Here is a 26927-nt window from a genome sequence, read left to right as displayed (position 1 = left end):
TCTTCCTCCACCCCTCAAAAGAGCCTTTTTGAAGTAAAAATCAAGATAAATGTGTGTACATTCAGGAATGGCTTGTGTCTGGTATGAGATAATTATGTAATGAGCAGCTGGGGTCCTCCCCAGTTACACTGCCTAAGGGAAACAGAGAAGGGTTAGAACTGTAGTGAGAAGGATGCTAGAAGACACTGGAAACTAGGAGGAAAGAGTAACCATTTGGGAGAAGGTAGTACTTTCTCTGGGGTTGGGAGAGGGAACTTCTAGGAGAGTTCCTTTTCTGTGTTATTTTACAGCACCCACAATTCTAAGCTAGAGTTCCATTTCTTAGAGAATGAAGGTCACACATGCCCCATAACGAATGTAAACAGTTTTATTTAGAAACAGATAGGTACCTGTTTGCATTGCAGAATATAAAACTTGGTTTACACTCTATAAAAAATAACCAATATCCAAATTCAAGAGAGCTAGCATTCACAGAACACACAATATGGGTGTGTAGCTACTGTTCAACAGCCTCAGGCTTGATTTAAACAAACAAAAAAATAACCCAAGGGGATCACTAGAGATTAAATTACAATGCTTGCTGCTGAGTCCCCAGCATCTGGAAGTTGCCATTTTGGCAGATTAAGTTTTGCTAAGTGCGTGATTTTAACACAAAGCCTGGGCTCTCTGCACTGAGTGAGCTTTGAAGCTCTCACCAATCAGTTCATGATGCGCCCTAACTAAGCCAGGGTTGGTGGCATTACTAATTATCTCTGGTTTTCTTAACAATAAAAACAGGGAATCCGGAGGGCAAAGAATTTCCATCACTTTATATTGGGGTTAAACTTCAAAAGAGTATATCTACTATCAAGAGCTCAATACAAAGGCTGGGGAGAAGTTACATGATACCTGGCTTTTTACTATACCAAGGAGCCCACCTCAACATGATTGTGGAAGACCAAAGGATATACCTAAGTTCAGATTATAATAATCACCCAGCACCACCTGAATGTATTACCCAGAAAGATACAGGAAATAATAAAGATTATATATACATATGTTTATCTTGGTAACCTGAGGGCTATAAACTTGGAATACCATAATTCCTCTCAAAAGAGATCCATCTGTAAGAAAGAACCAAAAAGAACAGTGTTTGTGTTGCATAAAACATGGGTAAAGTGGAGGTGGGAACAGAAGGTGGTTTCTTCAGCTCTTTCTACAACATCCCTCTTTTTGATAAGGACTTGGCAACCTGTAGCTCCATGATAAACCACCTTTTTTTTTTTGGCAGCAGGGAGATGGGGCATGAGGGGATGGGGTCAAAGGCAGGAAGGGAGAACAATGGTCCTCAAACCAAAGAGCCCCTCTGCAGGTCCTCTCATCTCTGAGTGTGAGCTCAAGCTCTCCAGCGGACACAAAAAGAGGCCTGGTAGTAAGTGGTTTGCATTCTGAGGTATGAGGATCCCTGGTAAATTCAGCAGCATGTGGTTTTTGGAAACCAGCCCACAAGATAAGAATACTGCAACCAAGCTTGTAACTAACACTGCTATTTAACTACTGTCCAAAAGAGAAAGGGAAGAAAAAAAATTCGCCACTATATTGGGAGGTTCTAAGCTTTAATAAAAGGTGTTCAAATAATCTTCTATTTTACCTTAGGGCTTCTTAAGAGAATTCCCATTCAGTGACCATTTCTCTCATTAAAGGCACTTTCAATGATGTGATGGGAAAGGAGTGAATTTTAATTGTAGTGAAACCAAGATTAAGTCCTTGGCACACCTGGGGAAGAGGAGCCGGATGGGGCACTTACAGTGATTTCAACAGGCAAATAATTATGTCGTGAGCATTTCAACAGATGCATACCCAGAAAAAAATATATGCCCTGAAAACACTTGTATTTTTCCTTTAGTTTTCCAGCTGTTTCTATCTATAGCTCTGTAAAGAGATCACATTCACTACTTGATTGATTTTCAAAACACTGGCCCTAACTCTTCCCACCACAGCTGTGCTTGATAAAATTAGCAAACAGCTAGTTCGGGGGGGTGCGGGGAATGAAATCAATTTGGGCCAAGCTTTCTTACAGCACAGGGATCAGTTGCCCAGATAACAGCAGGATCAGTTTGCTGGACCCGTGAGCAACTGAATGTAATATGTGGCCCCTCCTACTTGTGAAATATCAGACTTTTTGATAGGCAAGATTAAGTGTTATCTTTCTAAATATAAATTGTGGAATTGTGGAGTATATTTTTTTTCCTTTTCTCTCTCCTGAACAATTGTTATTGATCTCAGGCTTAAAAAATTAGTTAAGTAAGAATTATAAAAATTATATAAGGGTTGAGAAAGAGTAAAAGGCTAATGTTTGCCTACAAGTGTGAGTCGAGGACCTTGATCCTTCATATCATACTCCCAACCAGAGAACAAATACAAAAATAAACACACCATGTTATACATAATACAAAGTGTAAATCAATAAACACAAGTGTACTAATTTAGAGTTGTTCCTCAGAAGCTCGGTTTCCCTCCAGTGCCTCGGAGAGGAGGAGGAATGGGGACGGGATGGTTTTCATTACGCCTTTTCACGTTTTAAAAAGTTTGTAATAACAGTCTCAGTAGCGCAAACAATTTCATGTGAAACCAGAAGCTGTAAAAATAAATTACTTTTGAGGAAATGCAAGTTCCTCTGTCTGTAGCTCAGAACTCATCATGTCGTACTAGGGCCTCCCCGAAATCTGTGGCCTGGCTGCCAACAAATAAATCATACTTGTCAACAATCTCCTCCTTGGTAAGCTTGCCATCCTGAAATTAGAGAGATCAATGAATTGAAGCCGAATATATTCCTTATCACAAAATCAGAAACACTGCTGAAGAATAATAAGGGGTTAATCAGGATTTAAGATTCTAGTTCCTACTAAATTTAAATGTACACTCGACCCTTATCCTCCCTCTCCCCAATTTACAAAAAGGGAGGAAAATAGCAATTAATACATTTCTTTTATCAAGAAAGTTAAAAGTGGGAGGATGGAAATAATGTAACTCAACAACTCAATACTAGAGATAAAGGTTTGTTTCCTGAGGAGAAAACTCTCCCTTTAGATCAAAATATGGGACATCTCTTACTGATGGGTGAGAGATGGTCAATAATACCTGGACAAATACTTCCAAATGGTCAAGTCATCCTCTAACAGGAACAGCAGACACTGCTGATATCAAGCCTAGTTCACACTTCCACTGTTTCCTATCCACCAGTGAGGTTACAGACACAACCCCAAATGAAGGCTCAGACACTCATCTCAAATACCATCTAGATTCCCCAAGGGATGACTACCTAAGTTTCCTTTTCTCACATATTTCAGGACACAGCTCCTGGCTATTGAAGTGACTCCAAGCAAGAACTCAAAACAGATCAATGCTAAAAAGGCTCTAAGAAAAGAAACTGTATGTGATACTGAAGATTGGCCTAGATAAAAGAATGTTCAGAATACTAAAAATCCCCATCTTCAGATTGATTTTCAGCTTCCTCTAAGCACAGCATTCAAATCTCTACAAAAGGTGAAAGGGCTTAGTGATAACATCACTTTTTTTTTTTTTTTTTTTTTGAGACCCGGTATCACTCTGTTGCTAGGGCTAGAGTGCAGTGGCATCATCATAGCTCACTGCAACCTCAAAACTCCTAGGCTTAAGCAATCCTTCCGCCTTGACCTCCCAAAGTGCTAGGATTACAGGCATGAGACACCATGCCTGGCCAATAATACCACTCTTAATGAACAAAATGTCTCAGATAATTGATCAAGGACAATTTTAACAGACTCCAGAGAAGAGCTTATTTATAACCTACTGCAAAGGACCTAATTTTAAAATGTATATGTGATTTCAGAAGGAAATAACTGGTTTTGAGTAGGTAGAATGAGTCTGTAATAGGTAAAAGAACAAAAGAAATAACAAATCAAAAAAATAGCAGAATTTCCTATTTCCAAAGATAACAGATTATGCGTGCTGGGCACAGGCTACATAAAAAAGCTCTTTTCTGAAGCCCAAGTTCCTCCCATGCTATGAGCACTAGGCAAAGGGATTTCTAAAATGAGATCAGGACCGGGCGCAGTGGCTCTCTCCTGTAATCTCAGTACTTTGAGAGGCAGAGGCGGGAGGATAGCTTGAGGCCAGGAGTACAAGACCAGCCTGGGCAACATATCAAGACCCCATCTCTAAAAAAATAAAAGAATTAGCCAGGAATGGTGGTGTGTATCTGCATCCTAGCTACTTGGGGGCATCACTTGAGCCCACGAGTTCAAGGTTACAGTGACCTATAATCAAACTGCACCCTACCCTAAGTGACATAGTGAGATCCTGTCTCTAATCAATTGCCAAATATTGACCCTTAACTGATTTAGACTAATTAAGGCCTTAAATGTTCTATGTACTTTAATTAACATTTTAAAGACAATCCTCTAGAAACAGACTTCTATCAGGGCTAGATTGTTCAGGCCTGGCCAGACTTACCTTGTTTTGGTCTGATTCATAGACCAAGTGCCTGGCTTCTGCCTCTGCATGATCATAGTCTGAGGGGAGGATCCAATCTTTGGTCTCTTCCTTGTCCATCTTCCCATCACGGTTCTTATCTCGAAACTCAACAAACTGCTCTCGCTCTGTCTTTACCCACTCTGGCTCATCGGCATTTCCATCATGGCTGTACATGTCACCTGGGTGCACAGACACACACAAAAGAATGGTTTGTCTTTTTCCAAAGATTGCCTCATGCTAATCTGGCCTAACCCTTCTTCCTCATCCATCTGTTTGGAACCTCACAGCAGTTAAATGGGTATTTGAGTGACATGAGAACAAAGAGAGTCCTTATACCTAAAAAAAAATGCAGAAATAGGCTAGATGCAGTGGCTCACACCTGTAATCCCAGCACTTTGGGAGGCTGAGGTAGGAGGATCGCTTGAGGCCAGGAGTTCAAGACCAGCCTGGGCAACATAGCAAGACCCTGTTTCTAAAAAAAAAAAACAAAGTTTTTTTTAATTAGCCAGATGTGGTGGTGTGTGCCTGTAGTCCCAGCTGCTTGGGAGGCTTAGACAGGAGGATCGTTTGAGCCCAGGAGCTCCAGGCCACAGAGACCTATGATCATATCACTGCACTCAAGCCTGGGCAACAGAGCAAAATGCTGTCTTAACAAAACAAAACAAAAAACAAAAACAAAACAAAAAGCCACCAGTGGGGTTTTTTACCCCACTGAAATAAGAAAAGACTAGCATCAAGAAAAAGACTAGTTGTTCTCTACATTTTATTTCACCCCAAGGTGCTAATTAAACTGGACCACTGGTTTTTAGGAAGGTACAGTTTTAAATTCTCAAGGAAGCCTGAAAAGTATGTGTTATAAGGCAAAGCTGTCCACCAAGCAATTACTACATAAAGTGTGTTACACCAGTGGCCTTCAGTTGGGGTAACTATGTCCCTGGGGAAACAAGAACACCGTCAAGGAGTACATTGGGAAAGGCTGGTCACAAGAGAATCAAATTCCAGATCCTCAATTCCACATACAGTTTTTCCTAAAAATTTATCAGTTTAAGAACGTATCCCTGTCTATCAAGCCTTCTTTCCTGTCTCACCTTTCACAATTGCCCTTTCCCAGTTTATAAAAGAAAGGCATATTCTCACCCATCTTGGAACTTACTAGATTGTAAAAAGCCCCAAGATGACAAAAAAGGGACAATTAGAAATATTAGTGTTGGTTTCAAGGAATAGATGTCTGAAAAAAACGAGTAACAAATTCTTTTGCATGTCAAGAGGTTTCCAATTCTTTGCTTTTTGAAAAACTAAAAGAGAGCCTAATTGATTTTTAGCTAAGAGATCATTAAAAATAATTGACGATAGATCACATGACTTTTGGCATATAACTCAAAAGAAGTTTCAAGAACTAAGTGTGGTTATAACAAATCTTGCATTCTCATCAACTTATTTATAAATTTATGTAAACAGGTCTCTTAGGCACTTCCTCGCAAAAATGAAAACTAGGAATTGGTGAACGCTGTTTTACTCTAGTGATAAGTAATTGTCATCCATGGATAAAAAACTACTTGGAAAAAAAAGTGTCAAAGAGATACATTTCTGTTTAATAATATAAACAAAATGTTTGCAATAAATGTTTTGTTCAATTGTTTATTAATAATTGTAATAGTAACTTAACCCAGAAGACTCTTTAAAAACACCTAAGAGCCTTATCACAGAAAACAATTACTCTCATATTTCAATTTACATACACAATGTTCTTGCAAATAAGTATGCCAAGGTGATTTAAGGCTTTCAAGATAAAATACTACTTATTGTCCATCTTGTGACTGATAAGTAGTATAAATATCCCCAAATACCTATAAAATTAAACAAAAAACAAATGCAATAAAGCAATGGTGACATTGTTGCAAACCAAACACTATGCTTTATTAAAATACAGTACTAAAGAACTATTTCCTTTTAAATTATTATGAAACGGAAAAATAATTAACATTTATTAAGTGCTTACTAGATTCTAGGCATAATGATAAGTATTCTACTTACATTATCATTTTTGTTATTATGAAAACTTTCAAACATAGACCGAAGTAGAAACAGTCCAAAGAACTCTCATTTATCTATCATGAAACCCAACCATTATCAAACTTTTGTCATACATGCTTCAGCTTTCTATTTTTTCTTTTTCTTTTCCCTGAATGATTTTAAGGCAAATCTCAGACATCACTTTACCCTTGTATGTTTTAGAATGTATCTCTAAAAATCATGGGCATTTTCTTATACAGCTATAATGCCATTATCATAATTTACAAAATCAATGCCTTAGTATTATCTAATAGCCAGTCCAAATTTGAATTTCCTTACTATCTTTTTAAAGTTGGTTTGTTCATATTATTCATATGAATGATGGCAGATAAGAAGTTGCTATGGTGTTTAAATTTTATAGATTTAGTTCAGGACTGAGGTACTTTAAAATGTCAGTATTATACTCTGGTTTCTCTTCAGATGGTATAAATCTTTCACCTTTTTAAAATGTCAGTATTTACAACCAACAAATTATTCTTTAAAATTGTTTAAACTTCTAACTAAATATTTTAGATGTCAACTTCAAAACACGTAAGGGAATACAGTTTGTCAAAATTTTTTTAGGAGTTCTGTGAGTAAGTCTGAAGACTCCTGAGTTATACTACGTATAAGTAAGTGTACCTGCATTGCATGGAAGGTGTAGGAACACACCTAATAGAAGTTTAAATAGTTCCTAGCAGTTCTAAACAAAGGTAGTTATTTAGTTGGTACTGTCATTTTCCTGAACTTGAGGGTTAAGGATAGACGCTCTCCCTCTGTCTTAAACTCAAGGCAGAAGTTCCTCAGAGTAGGATTTGCCAATTTTTTTCCCATGCTACACATAGCACTTTCAGAAAATGTGGTATTTGTATGGTCCACTGGGCCAGGGCCCTGCCCTCACTGTCCTGAGGGTCAAGGAGACCTGTTCACACCACACAGATTGGGAAGTTCTAAATTAGAAAGGAAATTGATATATGCTTAAAAGACATAGTTTTTAAAGAAGCTAGACCATACAATATAATGTATTTTAAAGATAGATGAGTAAAGATTAAAAAACCAATACTATTTGAATTTCCATTTAAAAAGGATTCAGTCTATTTGATGATATTAAGGAATTATTAATTTTTTTGACTGAGATTATCTTTTTAGAAATACTATGTATCTTAGAGATATGTAATCAAATGTTTACAGATGAAATGAGATAATTGAGATTTACTTCAAAATAAGAAAGGAGACAAGGTCGTGTGGCTGAGAAAGGAATGACTGTGGGCTGACGTCATTGAGGCTGGGCACAAGTATGTGGGGATTCATTATGTGTAGGTACAATGTCCTCTAATAAATTTAAAAAATAAAAAGAATTAAACAGCATAACTCTGGGTGCTTCTTATTAATGCTACATTTAACAGCAAAGAACTTTTATTTCTTTATGATCTCTTTCAACAGGGCAGGAACTGGCACATCCCTAGAAACTGGAAAGCACTGTTTGGGAGAATTTTAGGTTTACAAAGCCCAGCACCACACCTGTAAAAGTGTGTGCTTTAGTCACTGACTTGAAAAGAAAGCATGTGTGTGTATGTCTCTCTCTCTCTCTCTCTCTCTCTCTCTCTCTCTCTCTCGATAGTTTTGGCAGTTTCAAAACATAATTCCTCTGTCCTTGAATCTACGTGATGTGGAGGGAGACAGAAATGCATCCTTATTTGGCCTCAATGCTTAATAAGTGGTAGTACTTAACAGTTACAAAACTTAATTCCTCTCCTCAGGAGGTTCAAATGAGTTCCCCCGTTTTAGAAATGGTGATAAAATGGTAAAAGCCAAGAATGAAAAGATCAAATATTTAAAAGCAGAAAATCCCATTAATGTCAACCTGGGCTCAGTAAATGCACCCAGGCATTTATTCACTGTCCTGATGAACTTCACATAAAAAAAATAAAAAAATCCTATCTTCCATTGCTCTTCCCTCTTTCTCTAAAAAGCTCAAAGTGCATCATTGAGCCCATAGAAGAAAAGAGTGGTAAATATTCAAGAGTAATTCAACTGCAATAACTCTAGAATATAAATAACAAGCATGATTAAACTATGTAAAGGAATGACTTGTTCGATGCCGTTTAATGACAGGTGACAGAAGTACAGCTTAACTCTCTCTTTTAGGCTTTAAATAAATACTTCAGGTAACTATTAGGTCTAAAAACAAACTGGCTTTCTGAAACGCAAAACCAGTGGTGTACTAGAGTAAGTTACTATGAATAAAAATAAGATGGTGAAATGTTAAAATACCTCATATCTTTCAAAATGGAATATTTGTAACAACAGTCCTAACACTGTCATCTCTTCTCCTTTACTCATTTTAATTTCCATCACAGTGAAATAATTTGCTCAACTATTTGGCAAGAGAGGCAGCTCTTTTTTAAAGCAATGAGAAAATCTTAAAATTATTCTGACAATAAAACAGAGCTTTACTTGGAAGAAATTTGCTATGAAGGTGTAGCATCCAAAAAAGTCAGAAAAAAAAAAGACAGACAACTGAAAAGGAGAATGGCAAAAAGGAGCAACTTATTAAAACAAACAGACAGAAAAAAAACAACCTAGTCAAAGAGCCAGACAGAAGAACAGAACACAGATGGAAAAGAACACCATCAATTCCAGAAGGATTCTGGGATATACTCCATGTTGTCCAGTAAGGCAGCCACTTGCCATATATATTTATTGAGCACTTGAAATGTGACTGGTCTCAACCAGGATGTGCTGTAAGTATTTTAAAAACTCAATAATTTATATTGGTAAGTGGAAAATACAGTATTTTACAATAGTAGGGTAAGTAACTTATATTATTGAAATTAATTTATTTTTACTTAATGTGGCTATTAGAATTAAAATTACATATATGGCTCACATTTATATTTTGATTGGACAGTGCTGCTACAGATACTTTATCAAGACCCACTATTCATCACACTGGTCTGGCTTAATGATCTGGTGAAAGCTGACCATGGGGGCAAATTGTTTCTATGGGCAAATAAATCTTCCAAAGCTTCTCAGCTCCTTTTAAGAAAAACACCAGAAACAGAGACTTACCAATATACTCTTCTAGATCAATGAAACCATCAGAATTCTTATCTATATCCTCCATTGTTTCCTAAACAGGATAAGAAGAGACTATTAGTCTCTGAGTGAATTTGCCAGAAGAGTGTATGGTTATCTAGTTTAGGCAAACATTTATCATTCATTTAAAAAAGTACACACACACACATGCATGTCTATATGGTGAAAACCATAGGAAATTGATGTTTTTCTAGCTGGAAAAATGGTAAAACATTAGCAATTTCTTATGCTTCAACCTAAAATAACTATGAGGATGAACACTGACATTTCTTAATGTTGAACTACCTGGTAGCCTTAGTCATGCTGAAGTCATACTGACAGGAGATGTGACCAGTGATTATGTCTATAGCTATAGATGGTCTATGTTATCAGTAACTGCGTTCTGTGGAATTCTTCAGTCTCACTGTTATAAGATTTCCCCCTATTCTAATAATATGAAGCTACTAATGAAATGGCAAAATACATTACCTGATGGAAAGTATTATTGTACTAAAAAGGAAGCCTAAGGCATCTAAGAAAAATGACTTGATCAAGGTTACAGAAAAATGGTGACAGACTTGGACTCTGAATCTGACCAGTACTTGTATATCAAGTCATCTTCCAAATTGTATAGGAATGGCTACAGAGCAAAGATGGCATAAGCCACAAAAAGAGAAACTGTGTTCCTTTGGAATCCTGGATCCTACCCACCTGTACTACTATATCTTTCATGTAGTCATACTCCTCAGGGTGCAGGAAAGCTGTGAACTCCTCCTTTGTGGCAATGAGGTCTCCATCCTTGTCTGCCATTTTAAACCTCCGCTCATCTCTAACCATCATCTGTTTATAGTTAAATCCGTCATCAGGGTCTGGGTCATCTAGAAAACAAAAGTTTAGATCAAATCTTAAAAGGCTTCCAGAAAACAGGAAAATGTGTGGGTTGGGGAATCAATTTCCAATAAAAATAAACCAAGCAATGAAGGAATAATTTTTTTTTTTTGCCCAGAAAAAAGCTGTACCAAAGAAATAATTCTTGATTACACAGGTAAAATTGAAGCAGAATGAAGACATTTAGTTTTGGGCTAAAGCTCCAGTAATCAGCCCTTAGAATCAGGTCCAAGTTCAGCGTAAATGTTTGCCATTCAACATGGAACTCTGGCTTCTGCACTATGTAACTCAGTATTTAATGCTTCATTACTATTGGTGTTAAGGCTACTACAAGGCTTGAATTTCCTAGTTATATTTGGGAGGCAGTGGTGGCTCTAAAGCCTGTGTTTGAACTCTATCATTTCCTAGCTGTGTAGCCTTGGACAAGTAACTTAACTGTGCCTCAGTCTCCTCATCTGTAAAATGGAGATAATAATGGTACCTGCCTCATAGGATTGTTCTGAGGTTTAAATGAGAAAATAAACCTAAAGTTCTTAGAACAATGCCTGGCACATAGTTGCCTTGCAATGTCAGTTATTGCTATTTTTACTAAACATTAGGATCCTATAAAAAAGAAAGATACCAAAGTATCCCACATTAAGGACATTTGGATTCAAGCAACAGAATATCACCACTTTGAAAAGTCACACTTTGGTTTTTTTCAGTCAACCGAGAAACATACCAAGAGTTACAGGTATTGTTCATCCTCCATTTACGTAAAATTCTAGAAAATGCAAACTAATCTAGAATTACAGAAAGTAGATCAGTGGTTGCCTACAGACAGGGGCTTGGGGAGGGTGAGAAGGGACATGAGGAAATTTTGGGGGGTGATGGATAATGGTGTTTATTATTTTGATTGTAGTGGTGGCTTCACTGGTGTATACATGTCCAAATTCATCAATCCTACACTTACATATGTACAGTTCATTTTATGTCAATACCTTGAAAAAGCTATTACAAAAAAAAAAAAAAAACCCAACCCATTATATTACAACCAAATTGAATTTAGACCTACCCATCTGTTACAATGGTGAACTGCACAAGTAGCAGTTATCTAGTCCCTAAGAATCTAGAAAAATGAAATTTAGGTTTTTTGTTTGTTTTTTGAGACAGGTCTTAATCTGTTTGCCTGGGCTAGAGTGAAGTGGCATCATCATAGCTCACTGTAACCTCAAACCCCTGGGCTCAAGCAATATTCCTTCCTCAGCCTTCCAAGTAGCTGGGAATACAGGCATGCACCACCATGCCCGGCTAATTTTTCCATTTTTTGTAGACACAGGGTTTCACTATTGCTCAGGCTGGTCTCCAACTTCTGGCCTCAAGCCATCTTCCTGCCTCAGCCTCTGAAAGTGCTAGCATCACAGGTTTGAGCCACTGAGCGTGGCTAAAATTTAGTTTCTTTAAGCTGAAAAAATGGGCAGGAGTTAACGGCAGAGAAGGAATAAAAAAATCTTTTCAATCTGAGTTGCTGTGTAAACTAAATAAGATAATAAATGTGAGATATTTTAAAAAGTAAAAGACATTGCATTAAAGGCAAGAAATTATTATTCCTGCAACATACTGATTAAATAAAAAAGATAACAACACTAGGTTTACGAAAAGACCCACAGGGTCTTTTTAACAATAATGCTGTACTGCTGACCTTTGATATTGCAAGTCAGTCTTTCCATACTTTTTAAGTTAAGCTTAAACAAAACCAAAAACTATTGCTCTATTTGGAGAGTTGAGCAGCTTGAAACTTCATTCTTTGTTGAGTGTCAAAAATTTAGTACGACAGCTTATTTAGTCATAAGGCTTTTGGACCCTATATATGTACACTCAAAGCCATAATAGGTTAGAGATGGAAAATTTAAGGAAAATACCACCTTTCTCAGATACTAACCTGTCTCTTCTAAACAAATACAGTTTCACTAACAACTATGTAACATAAATAAGAAAGATAACAGAAGACAACTTATATTTTAAGACTAGATTCTTAGCTAAGAGCTCTCCTCTTCTCCTTGGGGGTAAAACAGTGACTAGAATCAAGTAACCTAAGAGCAACATGCACATATATAAGGATGGAAAAAGGAAGATGCAAAACTTTATTTTTAATGACAAAACCTACATGCCCTGCTTAGAGTACTGTATCTACCCTAAGCACCAGTTTTGGCGCTAGCTGGCCGGTACACAGCTTTGGGTAGGCTATATCGATCTAGTTTGGCTATAGGCAGGGTGGATCTTAGTATTTTGTATTCTACCTGTGGCAGAGACAGTGTTAACATTCTTCTTGTGGATAGTGGATTCATTGAGACAGATTTTAAGAGCTACGAAGATTTATACCTGAACTCAAAACTGAATCAAGAACACACTCTCATAAAAACTCCTCTGCACTTCTCTAAGCCAACTCACTACCCTCTGCGCTCTCTTCACCCGCATGCCTCCAGAGAAAGACGCCTTATAAAGACATTGCTTCTTCAGCCAGTGCTTCAGCTTATGTGTAGTCTCAGGCAGTAGACATACCCATTACACTGAATCATCTGCCCTGTGAGGCAACAGAGCTCTCAACAGATTTTTATGCACATAATCATACACAAAGTTGAAGAATCATTCTGGGCAGCAAGTGAGTGCATAGGTCTGAGCTCAGATTTACTCACACATCATTTTGTTTAGATTACCAATAGCCTACCCTTTGCTTTATATTTATAATTAATTCCAAATAGATCAGGAAGGTGTTGGGTCTCAGCCAGAGAACAGGATGCCTCTCCATCTGTGCTGACTTTTTAATACATGTGTTCTTAATTGGGTGAAGGATATGTTTGGTTCCTGGCTAAGTGTCAAGCATTGAGAGGGACAGCCACTTTAGTCTTAGGAATGAGAACAAGCCTGACACAAAAATAAAAGTCTCTTCACCAGAAATGCATTCAGTCCTGTAATTAACACAGACAGCTGGCTATCCAGTGGGGAAACAGACCATTATACACTCACTGTTAGTCAGTGGTGGAGAATGCCTGCTTTAACCCAGAAATTTGCCCAATTTCCAGACTAAAAATGCCATTTATACATTCTTGTCTCAAATTGTAACCATGTACAATGGAGGAATCTCACTAACACCCTAGGTCATCAATTCAGTAAGATCACCACCTAGTATTCAGAAGCAGGCAAGTGTAGTAAGTAAAAGAAAATTACGAACAGGTGGCCCAAGCATACAAGCTGCTAAATCAACAGAAAGCAGTCAAAGTAACATTTATTTGCCTTGAAGCAATTGCAAAGCGGGCTGATAAACTCATGGGCCAGAGAAAACAAATGGGAATTTTCATTTCTAAGCTTCAGTAAGTAGACAAGCTGAAATAGTTAAATTTTGTCAAGGAAAGCTATTTTATTTGAATTTTGTTTTATGAAGGAAAGACAGTAATTTTCCTCCTATTCTCACCAGTTATAAAGAAATCTAATTTGGTTTGTATTTTAGGTCCAACACTTTAATGGGACCACGTGAAGAGACATCTCAAAGCCTCTTACTTTTTGCATTGTTGGAAAAATGCAGTCTTTTAAATGAATCTATTCCAAAAATTATCTCTATAAGGGATGACAGAAAGAAAAAATGGCAAATTACATTTGAAATGCTAAAGATGTAGAAGATGCCAGACTTCAGAAAACCAAAATTAAACAAATTAAAAAATACATAATATACAAATTTCAAATTAACAAAACAAGGGAAATCAGCTCAGCATTGACTATGTAAGATAAGCACAATGTCTTCCTTTCCCTTACTGCGTGACCCATTTGTTTCTTTGACTCAAGACCATGGTCCTGTCGGGCTGACATCTTGCCCCTTACCCAGGTAAGTGCCATAAGTCACGTTTCTGTACTCATCCCAGGAGATTAAGCCGTCTTGGTTCATATCAAACTCCTGCCACTGGTTTTCAACATTATCATATATGTATTTCTTCTGGGCGTGCTTAATCCAGGATTTCAGCTCCCCCTCCGTCACAAACCCATCTTTATCCGCGTCTATTTTATCTACAATCATTCTACAAGACAAAACAGTTACGTTTCAAGGTGCCAGCTCCATAAGGCTTTTTCCCCCAGGTAGTAGGGACCTACCTAAAACGTAGCCGTAGGTGGCATTTTTATACTCCTCCCAGGAAACGAGGCCGTCCTCATTGAGGTCATGCCCCTTCCACTGTCGCTCTACATCCTCGTAAATCCAGCGCTTTTGTGCAAATTTAATCCAGTCTTTGAGCTCATCCACAGTGACAAACCCGTCCTTGTCGCCATCTATTTTACTTACAATCTTTCTGTAGAAAATGCAGAGAAATCCAGCAAAAGGTTAAAAGGACACAAAGCTCTGGACTTAGCCAGGTGTGTGCTGTGACCATAGGTGTTGCCCAGGGCTAATACACAGAAATAAAAAATTATCTCTAAAAAACTGCCAGAGTGGCAACTGAAAATATTTCTCCTAAGTGGTCCATTACTGGTCTACAGTAAGCCAGCTGAATAAGGTAAACACAGTCCATGGCTGGTGCCCTTGGATCTAAAAGCAAACCCAGCCTATCTCTTTAGAGGTAGTTATCAGCCTATGGTCAGAATTCGAGTGAATATCCATTCCTAGCTGAGTCCTCCACTCTTTGCATCAAAAAACATGTAAATCTTTATATGTTTATTGCTTTTAGAAGAGAATCTCCATTTCTTGGTAAATAATCACAACCACTGACATGGTTTTCTAAAAATCCAAAATGTTTAAATCACACTTTAAAAAATTTAGCTGCTTTTAAAAAAGTAACACTTGTTAGAATATAAAGATATCAATGATAGTTCTGGGATCACTTATATCTCAAGGCAAGATTATTTAAAAGAGTATGCTTATCTAAAAAATGGCTAGCAGATTTTATATACTATGCTGAATTGGATTTTTACATATAATCATGAAAACAGAGAACTCTGAGGAAATGATGTAAGAATGTATATCTCAGATTATGAGAATGTTAATAAGAGGGTTAGTGTGTAGATTATAAAGCAAAACAACAAAGATAAAGAATCAATACACTTCTCCCTTTATGAATGTCTTTCTTCCAGATCTGTCATCTTAATTTAAGGATTTAAAAATATGATATGGAAACTCCTGTTTAAAGATGCAATCACCTACACAGGGGCTAAGTCAACCTATGCAAAATCACACAAGTAAGCCGCCCAGTTTGCAATAGGAACTTTTAATAAAAACTTTCAACAGAAGTGAAATCTTCAAATATTCCTGTTCTATTATTTGCAGGATTGAAAGACTATCACTTGATAGCAAATAATGTCTTTTTCCAGTTTGTGTTTACTTCATGGAAGTAAAGTTTTTTTTTTTAATTCTTTTGTAAAAACAGGGTTTCAGGCTGGTTGACCTCCTGGCCTCAAGGTGGGAAAGTAATTAGAATCAAAGAGAACTAGTGACACTATGAAAAGAGACCCATCTTGATATTGATATAGTGTTAGCCATAACTATTACTTAAATCCTATAATTAACATTTTCCTTCAGAGAATGTGTAATCTTGTAGCTTTTGCTCTAAAATGTTAACAGAAAAGGTAAAGCAGTAATATGTTCTCTTAAATATCCTCCTCTGCCTACATAGACATAAGGACAACTTTTTTTTTTTTTTTGAGACAGAGTCTCACTCTGTTGCCCCAGTGAGTGTGCCGTGGCATCAGCCTAGCTCACAGCAACCTCAAACTCCTGGGCTCAAGTGATCCTCCTGCCTCAGCCTCCCAAGTAGGTGGGACTACAGGTGTGGACCACCACGTTCAGCTAATTTTTTCTATTTTTAGTAGAGACGGGGTCTTGCTCTTGCTCAGGCTGGTCTCTAACTCCTGAGCCGAAACGATCCTCCCGCCTCAGCCTCCCAGAGTGCTAGGATTACAGGCGTGAGCCACTGTACCTGGCCAAGGACAAATTTTTTGCTGCAAATTTAACTCTGTAGAATTTTGACACTATTAATAGGTTAAGTTATTCCAGTATTAAAAACTTCTGCATTATGTATAATGGGATCTAGTTTGTGCCCAGATGGTATTGGCTACCAATAGTGCCACTGTATGGTTAAGAAAAAAAGGGCAAGGTATCAGAACCCTTCCCATCTCCAAAGGTATTTTTAAACTATTATAAATAGCCTGAAGAGAAGGATTGCCCAGATAAAAAAGGCATGACTGTTCAAGACAGGCTTTTCTTAATGAAGTTAGCTGAACAGCATTCTATACAGAAATATCCAAAATGGTTTAATCTAGGGGTTGGTAAACTTTTTTTGAATAGGGACAGACAGTAAATATTTTTGACTTTGTGAGACACATACGGTCTGTCGCACATATATATATATATAAGCATATATATATGTATATAGATATACGTAAGCATATGTATGTGTGTGTGTGTGTGTGTGTGTGTGTGTGTGTGTGTGTGTATGCATACATATATATAGCCCTCTAAAAATGTAAAAGCCATACTCCTGGGCTTAAGTGATCCTTCTGCTTCAGTCTCTTGAGTAGCTGGGACTAGAGGCGCATGCCACCAAGCCCAACTAATTTTTTTTTTTTTTAATTCTTTTGTAAAGACAGGGTCTCACTGTATTGCTCAGGCTGTTCTCAACCTCCTGGCCTCAAGAGATCCTTCTGCCTCGGTCTCCCAAAGTGCTAGGATTACAGGTGTGAGCCATCATACCTGGACAAAAGCCATTCTTATCTCACTGACTCTGCAGCCTGCAGGCAGTTGTAGTTGTGAAAGTACACTGGAAGTGGGCACATTCTACTTTGGCATGAAGCTCTAAACTATGTTTAAAAGAATGTGTAAATTTATGAAGCTAATGGTGTAGTATTCTTATAACACTGGAGAGCCCTATGGATATAGCTATTATGCCACTAAATAAGCATTTATTTTAGGACAGACACAATGTACTTAGCAGACTTTGTATTGTTTCTCCAGAGAGATAACACATGCCTCTACATTTCAAGGGGCACAAAGCAAACCCTTCTGTTTTTTAAGAATGTGGGTCAGTAACTGGACTCCAGAAGGGTACATAATATTTCTGAAATTTCTAGCATGGAAAATTTTATATATGTTCATATGTGTGCACTTTCTGAGGAAAAGTCCTTAGCTTTCATTAGACTCCCACAGGGTTTGGGCCTGTGATCCCCAAAATGGATAATAAGCTGCTCTGTTCATTTCTATAGCAAATAAATCAAGGATGAGAACTTTTTAACGCTAAGAACCACCACCTCAAAACAAACCAACCTTCAGTTGAAGGACACAAATGAAAACTAAGTATATGTTTACGGGGGAAGGGATAATACGCACATAAAAAATGTCCTATTTGTCAACATTCTTAATAAGAAAAAGAAATTGAAAATTGTATATTAAAATTGTTTTGAAATGCTTCCTGTGTTCTTTGAGATATTATTACTAAGGATTTCAAAAACAGTAGTGAATTTTTGCAACTGCAGGTATAAACAATGACTTATCATTTAATAAGTATTTGCCTTATAGATAGATGGAAAAAGGGGGGACTCTGTTGTTCCCAACCTCTGGTGTACAGTCACCTACCAAAACAGTGTTTAGAAATGCCACAGTAAATAAATTAAAAAAGAAAAAAGTCCACCTGGGATTTTTGCTTTCAACAGTATGGTACTGTATAAATTAGGGATATTTGTCACTATCTTCAACATTTAGGAGAAGCAAACAGTACTTAGTTCATTCATACATTCCATAAAAAATAATTTTATCACCTTATTCTAATCAAATACAAAATATGCTCATGTGCTATATTTTTGATAATATTTACTGATAACAAAAAGGAATACTTTCTACTGAAACCTGCCAGCAGAGCTACACTACCTGCAAGAGCAAGAACACCCGCATTAAAGTACCACGTACCCTAAATTATACCAGTCCTGAGGGCCCTTCATATCTAAGAGTAATTCTGCACAGAAATACGTGTAGACCGACATGTGGGTTGGACACGCACAGTATTAACAGGCGTGACATGAAGACTGAGAACACTCTCATGCATCTCTATTTTCAGCCTGGAATGTTAGTACAGTTATAAGATTAAAACGGAAAGTAAGGATGGTCTCTCAAAGTTAGAAAAGCAACCTAACAGAAGATGGACTTTTTGATGTGTGTTTTCTATATCTCCTTTCAAACGTTTGGGCACAGTGCTCATTCTATATAGCAAAATCTTTTGATTACTTCTGTCAATGTTGAAGAATAAATTATCGTACTCTTCAGTCAGCAGATAACCCAATGAAAGAATAAATTAATTCTCAAGTACCTCCCAAAGCAAATCCTATAATAATGTTTTATAATCAAAGCCCTATCCATGATGGCAAAATATTTTTGGAAATTGCTATGTGTGGTATGACTTTCTACACAAATCTCTTGAAAACAATTCAGAAAACTGCACCAATGGTGCTCCTTGAGAAAATTTTCATAAAACTGACCTGCATTTTCTTAAAAAGTGAAGTTTTGGAAGAGCCAAAAAAGACATTCTCAGACCCCCCAGTTAGAAATAATCAACTGGGATGCTACAAAATCAATTCTTTAGGTAAAAAGCTGCCTGATGAGAGAGCCATAGAACCTGACTATGGCCCAGCTGTTATTGAAATTCACACTCTGACATTAAGACCATCACTTGTTACAATCTCCTATTTTAGATAAAGTTGGTTTTTTTGCTTTTTGGTTTTTAATTAAGCAAATACCTAAGCATGAAAACAAAGAGGGTGAAGGACACCTTTGGAAATTATAAACTTTACAGAAAATAACCCAGGGGGCCAATTTGCAGTTTATTAGCCACTCAAAGACTTGGCTTGGGCAACAATGAATAAACAGGTCATGAATAGTTTTTAAAAATTAAAAGCAGCAAAGATAAAATGCATCTCATGTGATGTTCTTCTAGGATTAACATGATGCAGTTCAAGCTGAGTCCTGTAGTATTTGGTCCTTTTATGCAAAAATGATTTTGCTTTGTAGAATGAGGTACAAACTGTTATTCAGTGGAAAAATGTATGGAAAGCAGGTGCTTAATTAAATTTTAGTGGTAGCAATTCCATGGTTAGCTTTCAGAAGATGTAGCTGAACATAGCTTTGCTGGTGACTGAGCCAGAAAAGAAGAAAAGCATTCGCTGATTTATAAAGAATGTCATTACCCTAACTAGTCCCCTGAGAGGTGGCATCTTACCCAAGCCTTTCCTTGCTCTCTTCTGGTGTCAGCTGATCAAAGGTCTTTGCTTCTTCAGCACCCAAGAAGGCATCATGGTCATAATCAAAACTCTGAGCATCATTGTGAACCTTGTCGCTGAGCTGAGGCTCATGATGTACACGGTCCTTCTTTTCTGTGGGCTTGCTCAAGGCAAAGGCTGTGCACAGGGACAGGCACATAAGAAACTGTCGCAGGTCCATGATAATCAGGTCTTAAAGAAAATGAAAAGCAATTAATTCAGGAGGCAGTATACTTAATAATTAAACAAGAAATCAAAAGCTCACATCCCAGTTAAATCATCAATTTGATATATTACCACAAATACTATTACTATTACTAATCCATAAAATAAATATGGTAGAATATCAGACTCTCCAATTATGGTGAGAAATTTTCACCAGTTTCCTTCATCTTATTGTAGGCTGATAAGAAATTTATAGTTAAAATGTCCACTTTATAATTGCCTCCCTTCAAAAGACACCATAGAACTTTAATCCTTTTGCTCAAGATCATAAGCATTAAAAGTGAAGGACCAAGACTAAATCTTGACTCCAAACCCTTTACTTTTTGTACTACATCAGTGGTCTGGTCTTCAAACCTGGCTGGTTATTAGAATCACCTGGGAAGCTTTAAGTTTGCCATATTGTGGTAGAATCTCTGAAACTGAATCCAGACATGTGTAGCATTAAATGGTTCTCAGGCAATTCTGATGATCATCAGATTAGGAACCAGTGAAATACTCAGCAGTTTCCTTGGTTGATAGCACCAAGTTTCCCATGTCCTGGATCTACCTTAAATTCCCTTCAAAGACCAAACCATTCAGATGGTCATAGACAACAATTTCTTCATTCTTATGTAAAGTTGTGTTTCCCAAACTTGTCTGGACATAAAGAACCACCTAGAGTACGTTCAAAGTACAGATTCCCGGGCCCTACTCCAGATCTTTAGAATAGCTGCAGTCACAAGTGATTTTAATCAACAAGCACAAGGCTGGTACACTTTATTGAAAAATGTGACCAAAAATAAAAATAAAAAACCTGCAGAGAAGCTGCAGGATAGAAATCTGTTTAGTATACTCTATAGATATCCCACAGTACTATCCACAGAGGTTAAAGTCTTAGAGAAAACTGTAAAATTAAAAATCAAGAGCAATGGTTTTCCCAAGCTTTCATATTTTAATTAATCTTTCATCGGTACAACAGGGGATTCTAAATGCTTTTCCCTCTTCAGGTGGAATAAGTTTTTGCAATTTCACATTATCTCCTACTCATCCCCCTTATGCCTAATCCCTGGCAACTGTGAATGTGACCTTATCTGGAAATAAGATCTCCACAGATGTAATCAAGTTAAAGTGTGCTCAAACAGATTAGGGTGGATCCCCCCAAATCCAATGATTGGTGTCCGTATAAAAAGAGGGAAATTTGGACACAGACACACAGAAGAAAATGGCATGTCATGAAAGAGGTAGATTTAAGAGATGCATCTACCTATCAGGGAATGCCAAGGATTGCTGACACCACCAGAAGCTAGGAAGAGTCCAGGAAGAGTCCTTCCCTAGAATCTTCAGAGAGCATGGCCCTGCTGACACATATATTTTGAACTTATAGCCTCCAGAACTGTGAGAGAACACATTTTTGTTCTTTTAAACCACCCAGTTTATAGCAATTTGTTACAGCAGCCCTAGAAAACTAATACAAGGCTATAGAACAGAGGGACACTGTCACATGAAAGTTAAATGCATTACCTTGTCCTAATGTGCAGATTAAACCAGCCAGACTTTACCTTCTGCAGGATGTCACTAATGGGACTAGCTGAACACTTACATTTTATATGTAAATCTTACAAATAAGAAAAGTCTTTCAGCATAGCTTCTAACTCAGTGGTTCTCAATCCAGACTGTACCCTAAAATCATCTAGGGAGTTTTTAGAAAATCAGAGTACTAAACCTTACCCCTAACCAATTAAATACCTTGGGAATACCTTGGGATGGGGCCTATTTTTTAAAAGGCTCCCTAAGTACAGCCAGGTTAAGAACCACTATTCTAACAAAACTCTCAACAGCCATAGTAATATCTTAAGAAATCTGACCTGAAAGGGTACTTAGCATGAATAAATTGCATATACCTTATCCTGCCTCAAGAGTTTTGGGAACTAGAATGGAGTGAATTGTGCCAGAGGATAAGGAAATTAAATATGCCAATACATTACACATATTTCAATGCATCCATTTTTCTTATAACCCTCAAATAGTTGCTAAATGAAGTTACATTGTCTTAGCATGGATTTGTAGCACCCTTTGGATTCAATAAACTAAAAGAATACTTAGCACAAGTTAATGGTGAGCATGTTATATAAAGATCCTTAAAAGTAAAAGGAAAGTAAACAGAGGAATCCCAACACAACCTAGAAAGCTGATTACACAAAGGCACAAGCTGAGATCTCCATGAACAACTTTCAGATTCTGAAAGGGCACACAAGGCCACTGTGTGCAAACACTGGGAAAGCAGCTCGGTGGGGGAGGGCACATGGATGGACAGTAGAAAGTGTTCTAGAACAGTGGTCCCCAACCTTTTTGGCACCAGGGACCAGTTTCATGGGATGGGGTGGGGAGATGGAGCTAGGATGCCAGTGATGGGAAGCAGCTGTAAATACAGATGAAGATTCACCAGCACCCCACCCCCCAAGTTTCATAGAAGACAATCTTTCCATGGCGAGGGGTGGGGTGGTGGTGGCAGAGCTCTGCAGCCCAAGGAGATAATGGGAGGTGTTCACTCCCCAAGTGCTCATTCTCAAAAAAGTTACTGTTACTGATGATGAGACACTTATTAAGACTTACAAAAACCCATCGGAGGAAGCAAAACCACAAGACCCACAGAGAAAGATGTAGAAAGTGGTACTTTTCTTAAGCTGCTCTCAGCAATGTTAGAACTTAGCTTTGTTTCTGATAATTCCTCAACATTCTGTTTCATTCGATCCCATTCAAATACCCACATTTATATACAAAAATACTTGTATTAAGATATTCAATGATGATAGTTTATAATGATTAAAAAATCGAAAAACTAAACCAGAGAACTGGTAAATTATATTAAATCTACATTATGGAAAAGTACACAGAGGTTAAAAAGAATGCGGTGGATCTAGCTGCAGTGAAACAGAACTCACCAAGACATATTAAATGAACAAAAAAAAGCAAGCTGCAAAACAATGGCAAGATCTCATTTATGCAAAAAACAAAGCAAAATTAAACAATCTCCTCAGGTTGTTTATATGTGTATAAAATATAACACATGCATGAAAATAGTATGGAAGGATAAACACTCATGTGTAAACAGTGGTAACCTTTAGGTTCAAGGGAGAAGAGATAGGGGTAGGGTGGGGCGGTGAGGCTGATGTGGAAGTAAACTTTAGTACCGTACTCTGCTGTGTGTCTAATTTTTGTAAATGGCTTACTCTCAAGCGTATTAGCTTTTTGTGTATCTTACTTGTAAAACATTGCTCTAGGCAAATAACACTTCGGCTGACCTTCCAATAATTGAATGAATTGATCAAATCAGTTAAAGAGTAAAAAGAAAATTAGAGATTTAGTAGCTCTCTTAAATACAACATCAAAGTGAGTATACCTTTATTTTAGGGCAAAATGATCTTCTATCTCAAACTACAAACAAATAATTCTTTAGATAAATAAAAATGTAGAAACAAGGAACAGGATTATATGTTGTTGATGTTTTGTGATGCATCCAAACAATATCTATGTTAGAGGCTTACAGAATCAAGTAAAATCAAGAGTCACTGTGACAAAAGACTTTCCTTATGACTAAGAGAACTTTACATTTAGAAAAATTTTATAAATGATTATATTGTCAGATAAAATACAGCATAATACTCTAACAACTCTTGTAAACCCCAAATATTACAATATGAATAAATGCTTAAGCCCTGTAACACTATCAGGGCCTGTAAATGATACTGTGCAAAGCTTTGAGACATGTACCATAGAAACGTAAGAGATTGATTCACTTTGCGATTTAGAGGGAAAGCTACATTTATGTTTGAGGCTTAACATCTTGTAAAAGGAAACAAGAATTCCAAAGAGTAAAAGCCAGGCGATTTGGCTTTATCATTATCCATTCTCTTTCCTTCCCCCTCTCAATTAAACTCCAACCACACTCCTCAATGGGCATCTCCATTCTGTTAGTCAATACTTCTCAGGTCCCCACAGCCCCCAGTTAGTCTTCCCAGACTCTGCTATTCCTTCAAGCTTTCCTTTAATTCCTTTTTCCCTTTCCTTCACCCACACAGTTGTCTACCCGGCTGCCTCACCAGCTGCTGTTCCCCTGAAATCTGCCTTTCTATCTTACCACTGATGAAACTGCCTAAAAGGGTCATCAAGGACCACCTGCTGGACAAAGCCAATGGTCCTACCTAGTCATCTTCACCTTTTTACAAGGGATAATGAAAAATCTGCACTTTAAAAATCATTTCTACTTAAAAAAAATATAATTTGTGCCCACACACACCAACTCCTGGCTATTAGAAACTTTAACAAAAGGCTGCTTCTTTTATGAATACAGAAACTAAAAACAAAACAAAAAACCATACCAAAAACTGTATGAGATTTATTTAAATTCATATATTATATAAAAATGTTCAAGTAGAAACAAAGGCTATCCCCCTAAAACAAAGGATATTTTAGGGGGGAGGATGTGAAAAGAAACAGTACAAAATAACTTTTCATACAAGGTTTTTGAAGAACTACATTAGGGCAGTTCATTTCTGAAGCATCTTTCTCTTTTCAATCAAATGATAGAAAGCTAATGATGCTTCTCATTTCCTCACCCCCTTCAACCAGCTATACATCAATGGATAACATATTTTTAAAAATACGATATAAATTAAGGACTTAGCTATAAGAGCTTTTACCATGTGATCTAGAAGGTAAACCAATGGTTGTGAAAAATGCATCTTCCTATCTCCCATTTCTCAAACGACCTATAATTTTCTCTCAAATTCTGTCCCTCTCCCACCAAGAGTAACATCTTTAAAAAAAAAAAGTCTAGGCTGGGCGGGGTGGTTCATGCCTGTAATCCTAGCACTCTGGGAGGCCAAGGTGGGAGGATTGCTTGAGGTCAGGAGTGTGAGACCAGCCTGAGCAAGAGGGAGACCCCATCTCTCCTAAAAATAGAAAAAGATTAGCTGGGGGCGGTGGTCCTCACCTATAGTCCCAGCTACTCGGGAGGCTGAGGCAGGAGGATAGTTTGAGCCCAGGAGTTTGAGGTTGCCATGAGCTATGATGATGCCACTGCACTCCAGCTGGAGTGACAGACTGAGAGATTCTGTCTCCAGGAAAAAAAAAAAAGTCTAGATCTGCACTGCACAGCAGCCACTAGCCACATGTGACTACTAAGCACTTCAAATGTGTGAATTAAGATTGGTATAAGTGTTACATTTTATACTGAAAAACAGTATTTTTGTATGTATTAGATTAAATAAAATATATCAAAATTAATTTCACCTGTTCTAGATTTTCACCTGAAAATTTAAAATTCCATATGAGGCTTGTATTGTATTTTATTGGACAGCACCATGTTAGATACAGAAACCAAAGGACTACAACTAAAAAACCAAGTAGCTATCATCCTTCTGTAGTATGTCACCAATAATGGTCTTCTGCAAAGTTATTTTCATGAATTGTTCCAGTAATTTATAAGGAGAAAAGATTAATGGTGTAAGCTTGATTTTAATAACAATGGTGAATCTTAGGAGTCAGTTTGTTTCATCCATGCACAAATTTCTTTGAAAGCTCTAAATTCTTACCACCACCACCCCCCTGCTTCCCCCAATCCTCACTTTGGGTAAAAATTCACTAGTCACAGAACGCTTAAATTGTTTTAGGGAAATTCAGATGTTTGGATTAAATTCAACTTTTCAAGAATGTTAACATTGAGTGATCCCACAGCTATTCTGGTTGACCAGAAAGACCCATTGCTCAATGTTAATAAGTGGGAGAAATGGGTGTGGCAGTAAAATTCCAGTTCTCTGATCTGGATGGATATTCAGCAGAAAAGGCATTTCTCCATAATGCAGTAAAAGCAGGATCTCACTTCTTAAGTGTCTATTTCAGTTGGAGAATGGGGTGAAAAACCTGATAGCAATTTAAATAGTAAGGCCCAGGCTATGAAATCTAGAAGTTAAAGTTATCTGCTTATCTACTTGATATTCTTCACTCATAGACTTCAGTACAAATATCACCAATGGACTATTACACAAAAGTAATGTCATCCTTCATGCTTTGAAAAAGTTATGATACTGACAAATCATTTATTGAATGTTTCTCTACTGATGGAGCAAATTTACATCAGTTCATCAATACATTCTAAATAAATTATCTGTGTGATGGAGGGAATACATTTACAAGACAGCTGAGTATATCTCAAATGCAAAATCTGGCTGTAGAAGAAAAACTGAGAAAATACTGAAACTATTACTTCATTAGTTTTACAACCAAAGCAACCCAGTACAAACTTTACATTTTTTTGGCTATAGATTCACAAACATTTTTGTAAAAAAGAAAAAAAAAAGTTCTAGAAATTCTGGGAGAAAAAAGCTTCTTTTTGGTTGATGAAATCTTTAATACACAATTAATTGTCAGAGGAATGCTAAGCAAAATGCAGGGATAAGAGCTTTGGTTTCTAGCCGCAATTTTGCCATGCATATGTAAAATTCATGAAGTCCTTGAGAATTTGGTAGTTATTTTAGCTCGATCTTCCTTCAGTGCCAAATGTCTATAAATAATTTTAAGATCCTAGATGAAAAGACCTATCTACTATGATCACTCTAGCTAGAAGTGATCTGTACCTACTCCTTTAAACTTTTATAAAATTTGTACCACTCGATAATGATCATAGGCTACTTTAAGCTGTTATTCTTAGCTCTGCTACAGATTCTATATTTCTGGAAGAATGCCTACATCTTAGCTAACATAAATTATTATCTCTCTATAGTCCCTAATACACCGTCTTACACTTTCTAGACACCAATACATTTTACTGGATTAATTGGGTGGTACTTGGCAGCAATTTTGTGGTTCCTGTCTGCCTGTGCTTACCAAACCCCAATTCCCCTTACTGGATCTGGCTATCAGCTAGCAACAGGCAAAAGTGTTATTTCAGC

At 37.2% G+C, this 26927-nt stretch overlaps 1 protein-coding gene across 2 annotated transcripts in view; it reads right to left on the bottom strand.

Moving 5' to 3' along the window:
* Positions 1-353: 353 nt before the first annotated feature.
* Positions 354-26927, bottom strand: part of CALU (calumenin) — a 28358-nt gene continuing 1784 nt past the window's right edge. Inside the window, exons 2-7 of one of the 2 annotated variants that reach the window (XM_012664770.1) lie at positions 19734-19965; positions 14635-14828; positions 10336-10502; positions 9619-9679; positions 4474-4673; positions 354-2772 (exon numbers count right to left, since the gene is read on the bottom strand). In XM_012664770.1, coding sequence (XP_012520224.1) covers positions 2668-2772; positions 4474-4673; positions 9619-9679; positions 10336-10502; positions 14635-14828; positions 19734-19954 — 948 coding nt within the window. In that variant the 5' untranslated portion in view covers positions 19955-19965 and the 3' untranslated portion in view covers positions 354-2667. Of the gene's footprint in view, positions 2773-4473; positions 4674-9618; positions 9680-10335; positions 10503-14367; positions 14562-14634; positions 14829-19733; positions 19966-26927 lie in introns of both variants that reach the window. The other variant, XM_012664771.1, reaches the window with a different exon arrangement.

The sequence above is a fragment of the Propithecus coquereli genome, unplaced genomic scaffold (genome assembly GCF_000956105.1).
Source record: "Propithecus coquereli isolate 6110/MARCELLA unplaced genomic scaffold, Pcoq_1.0 Scaffold91, whole genome shotgun sequence".
NCBI lineage: Eukaryota > Metazoa > Chordata > Mammalia > Primates > Indriidae > Propithecus > Propithecus coquereli.
The sequence above is the reverse complement of the archived record's forward strand: the minus strand, read 5'-3'. Positions and strand labels throughout refer to the sequence as shown.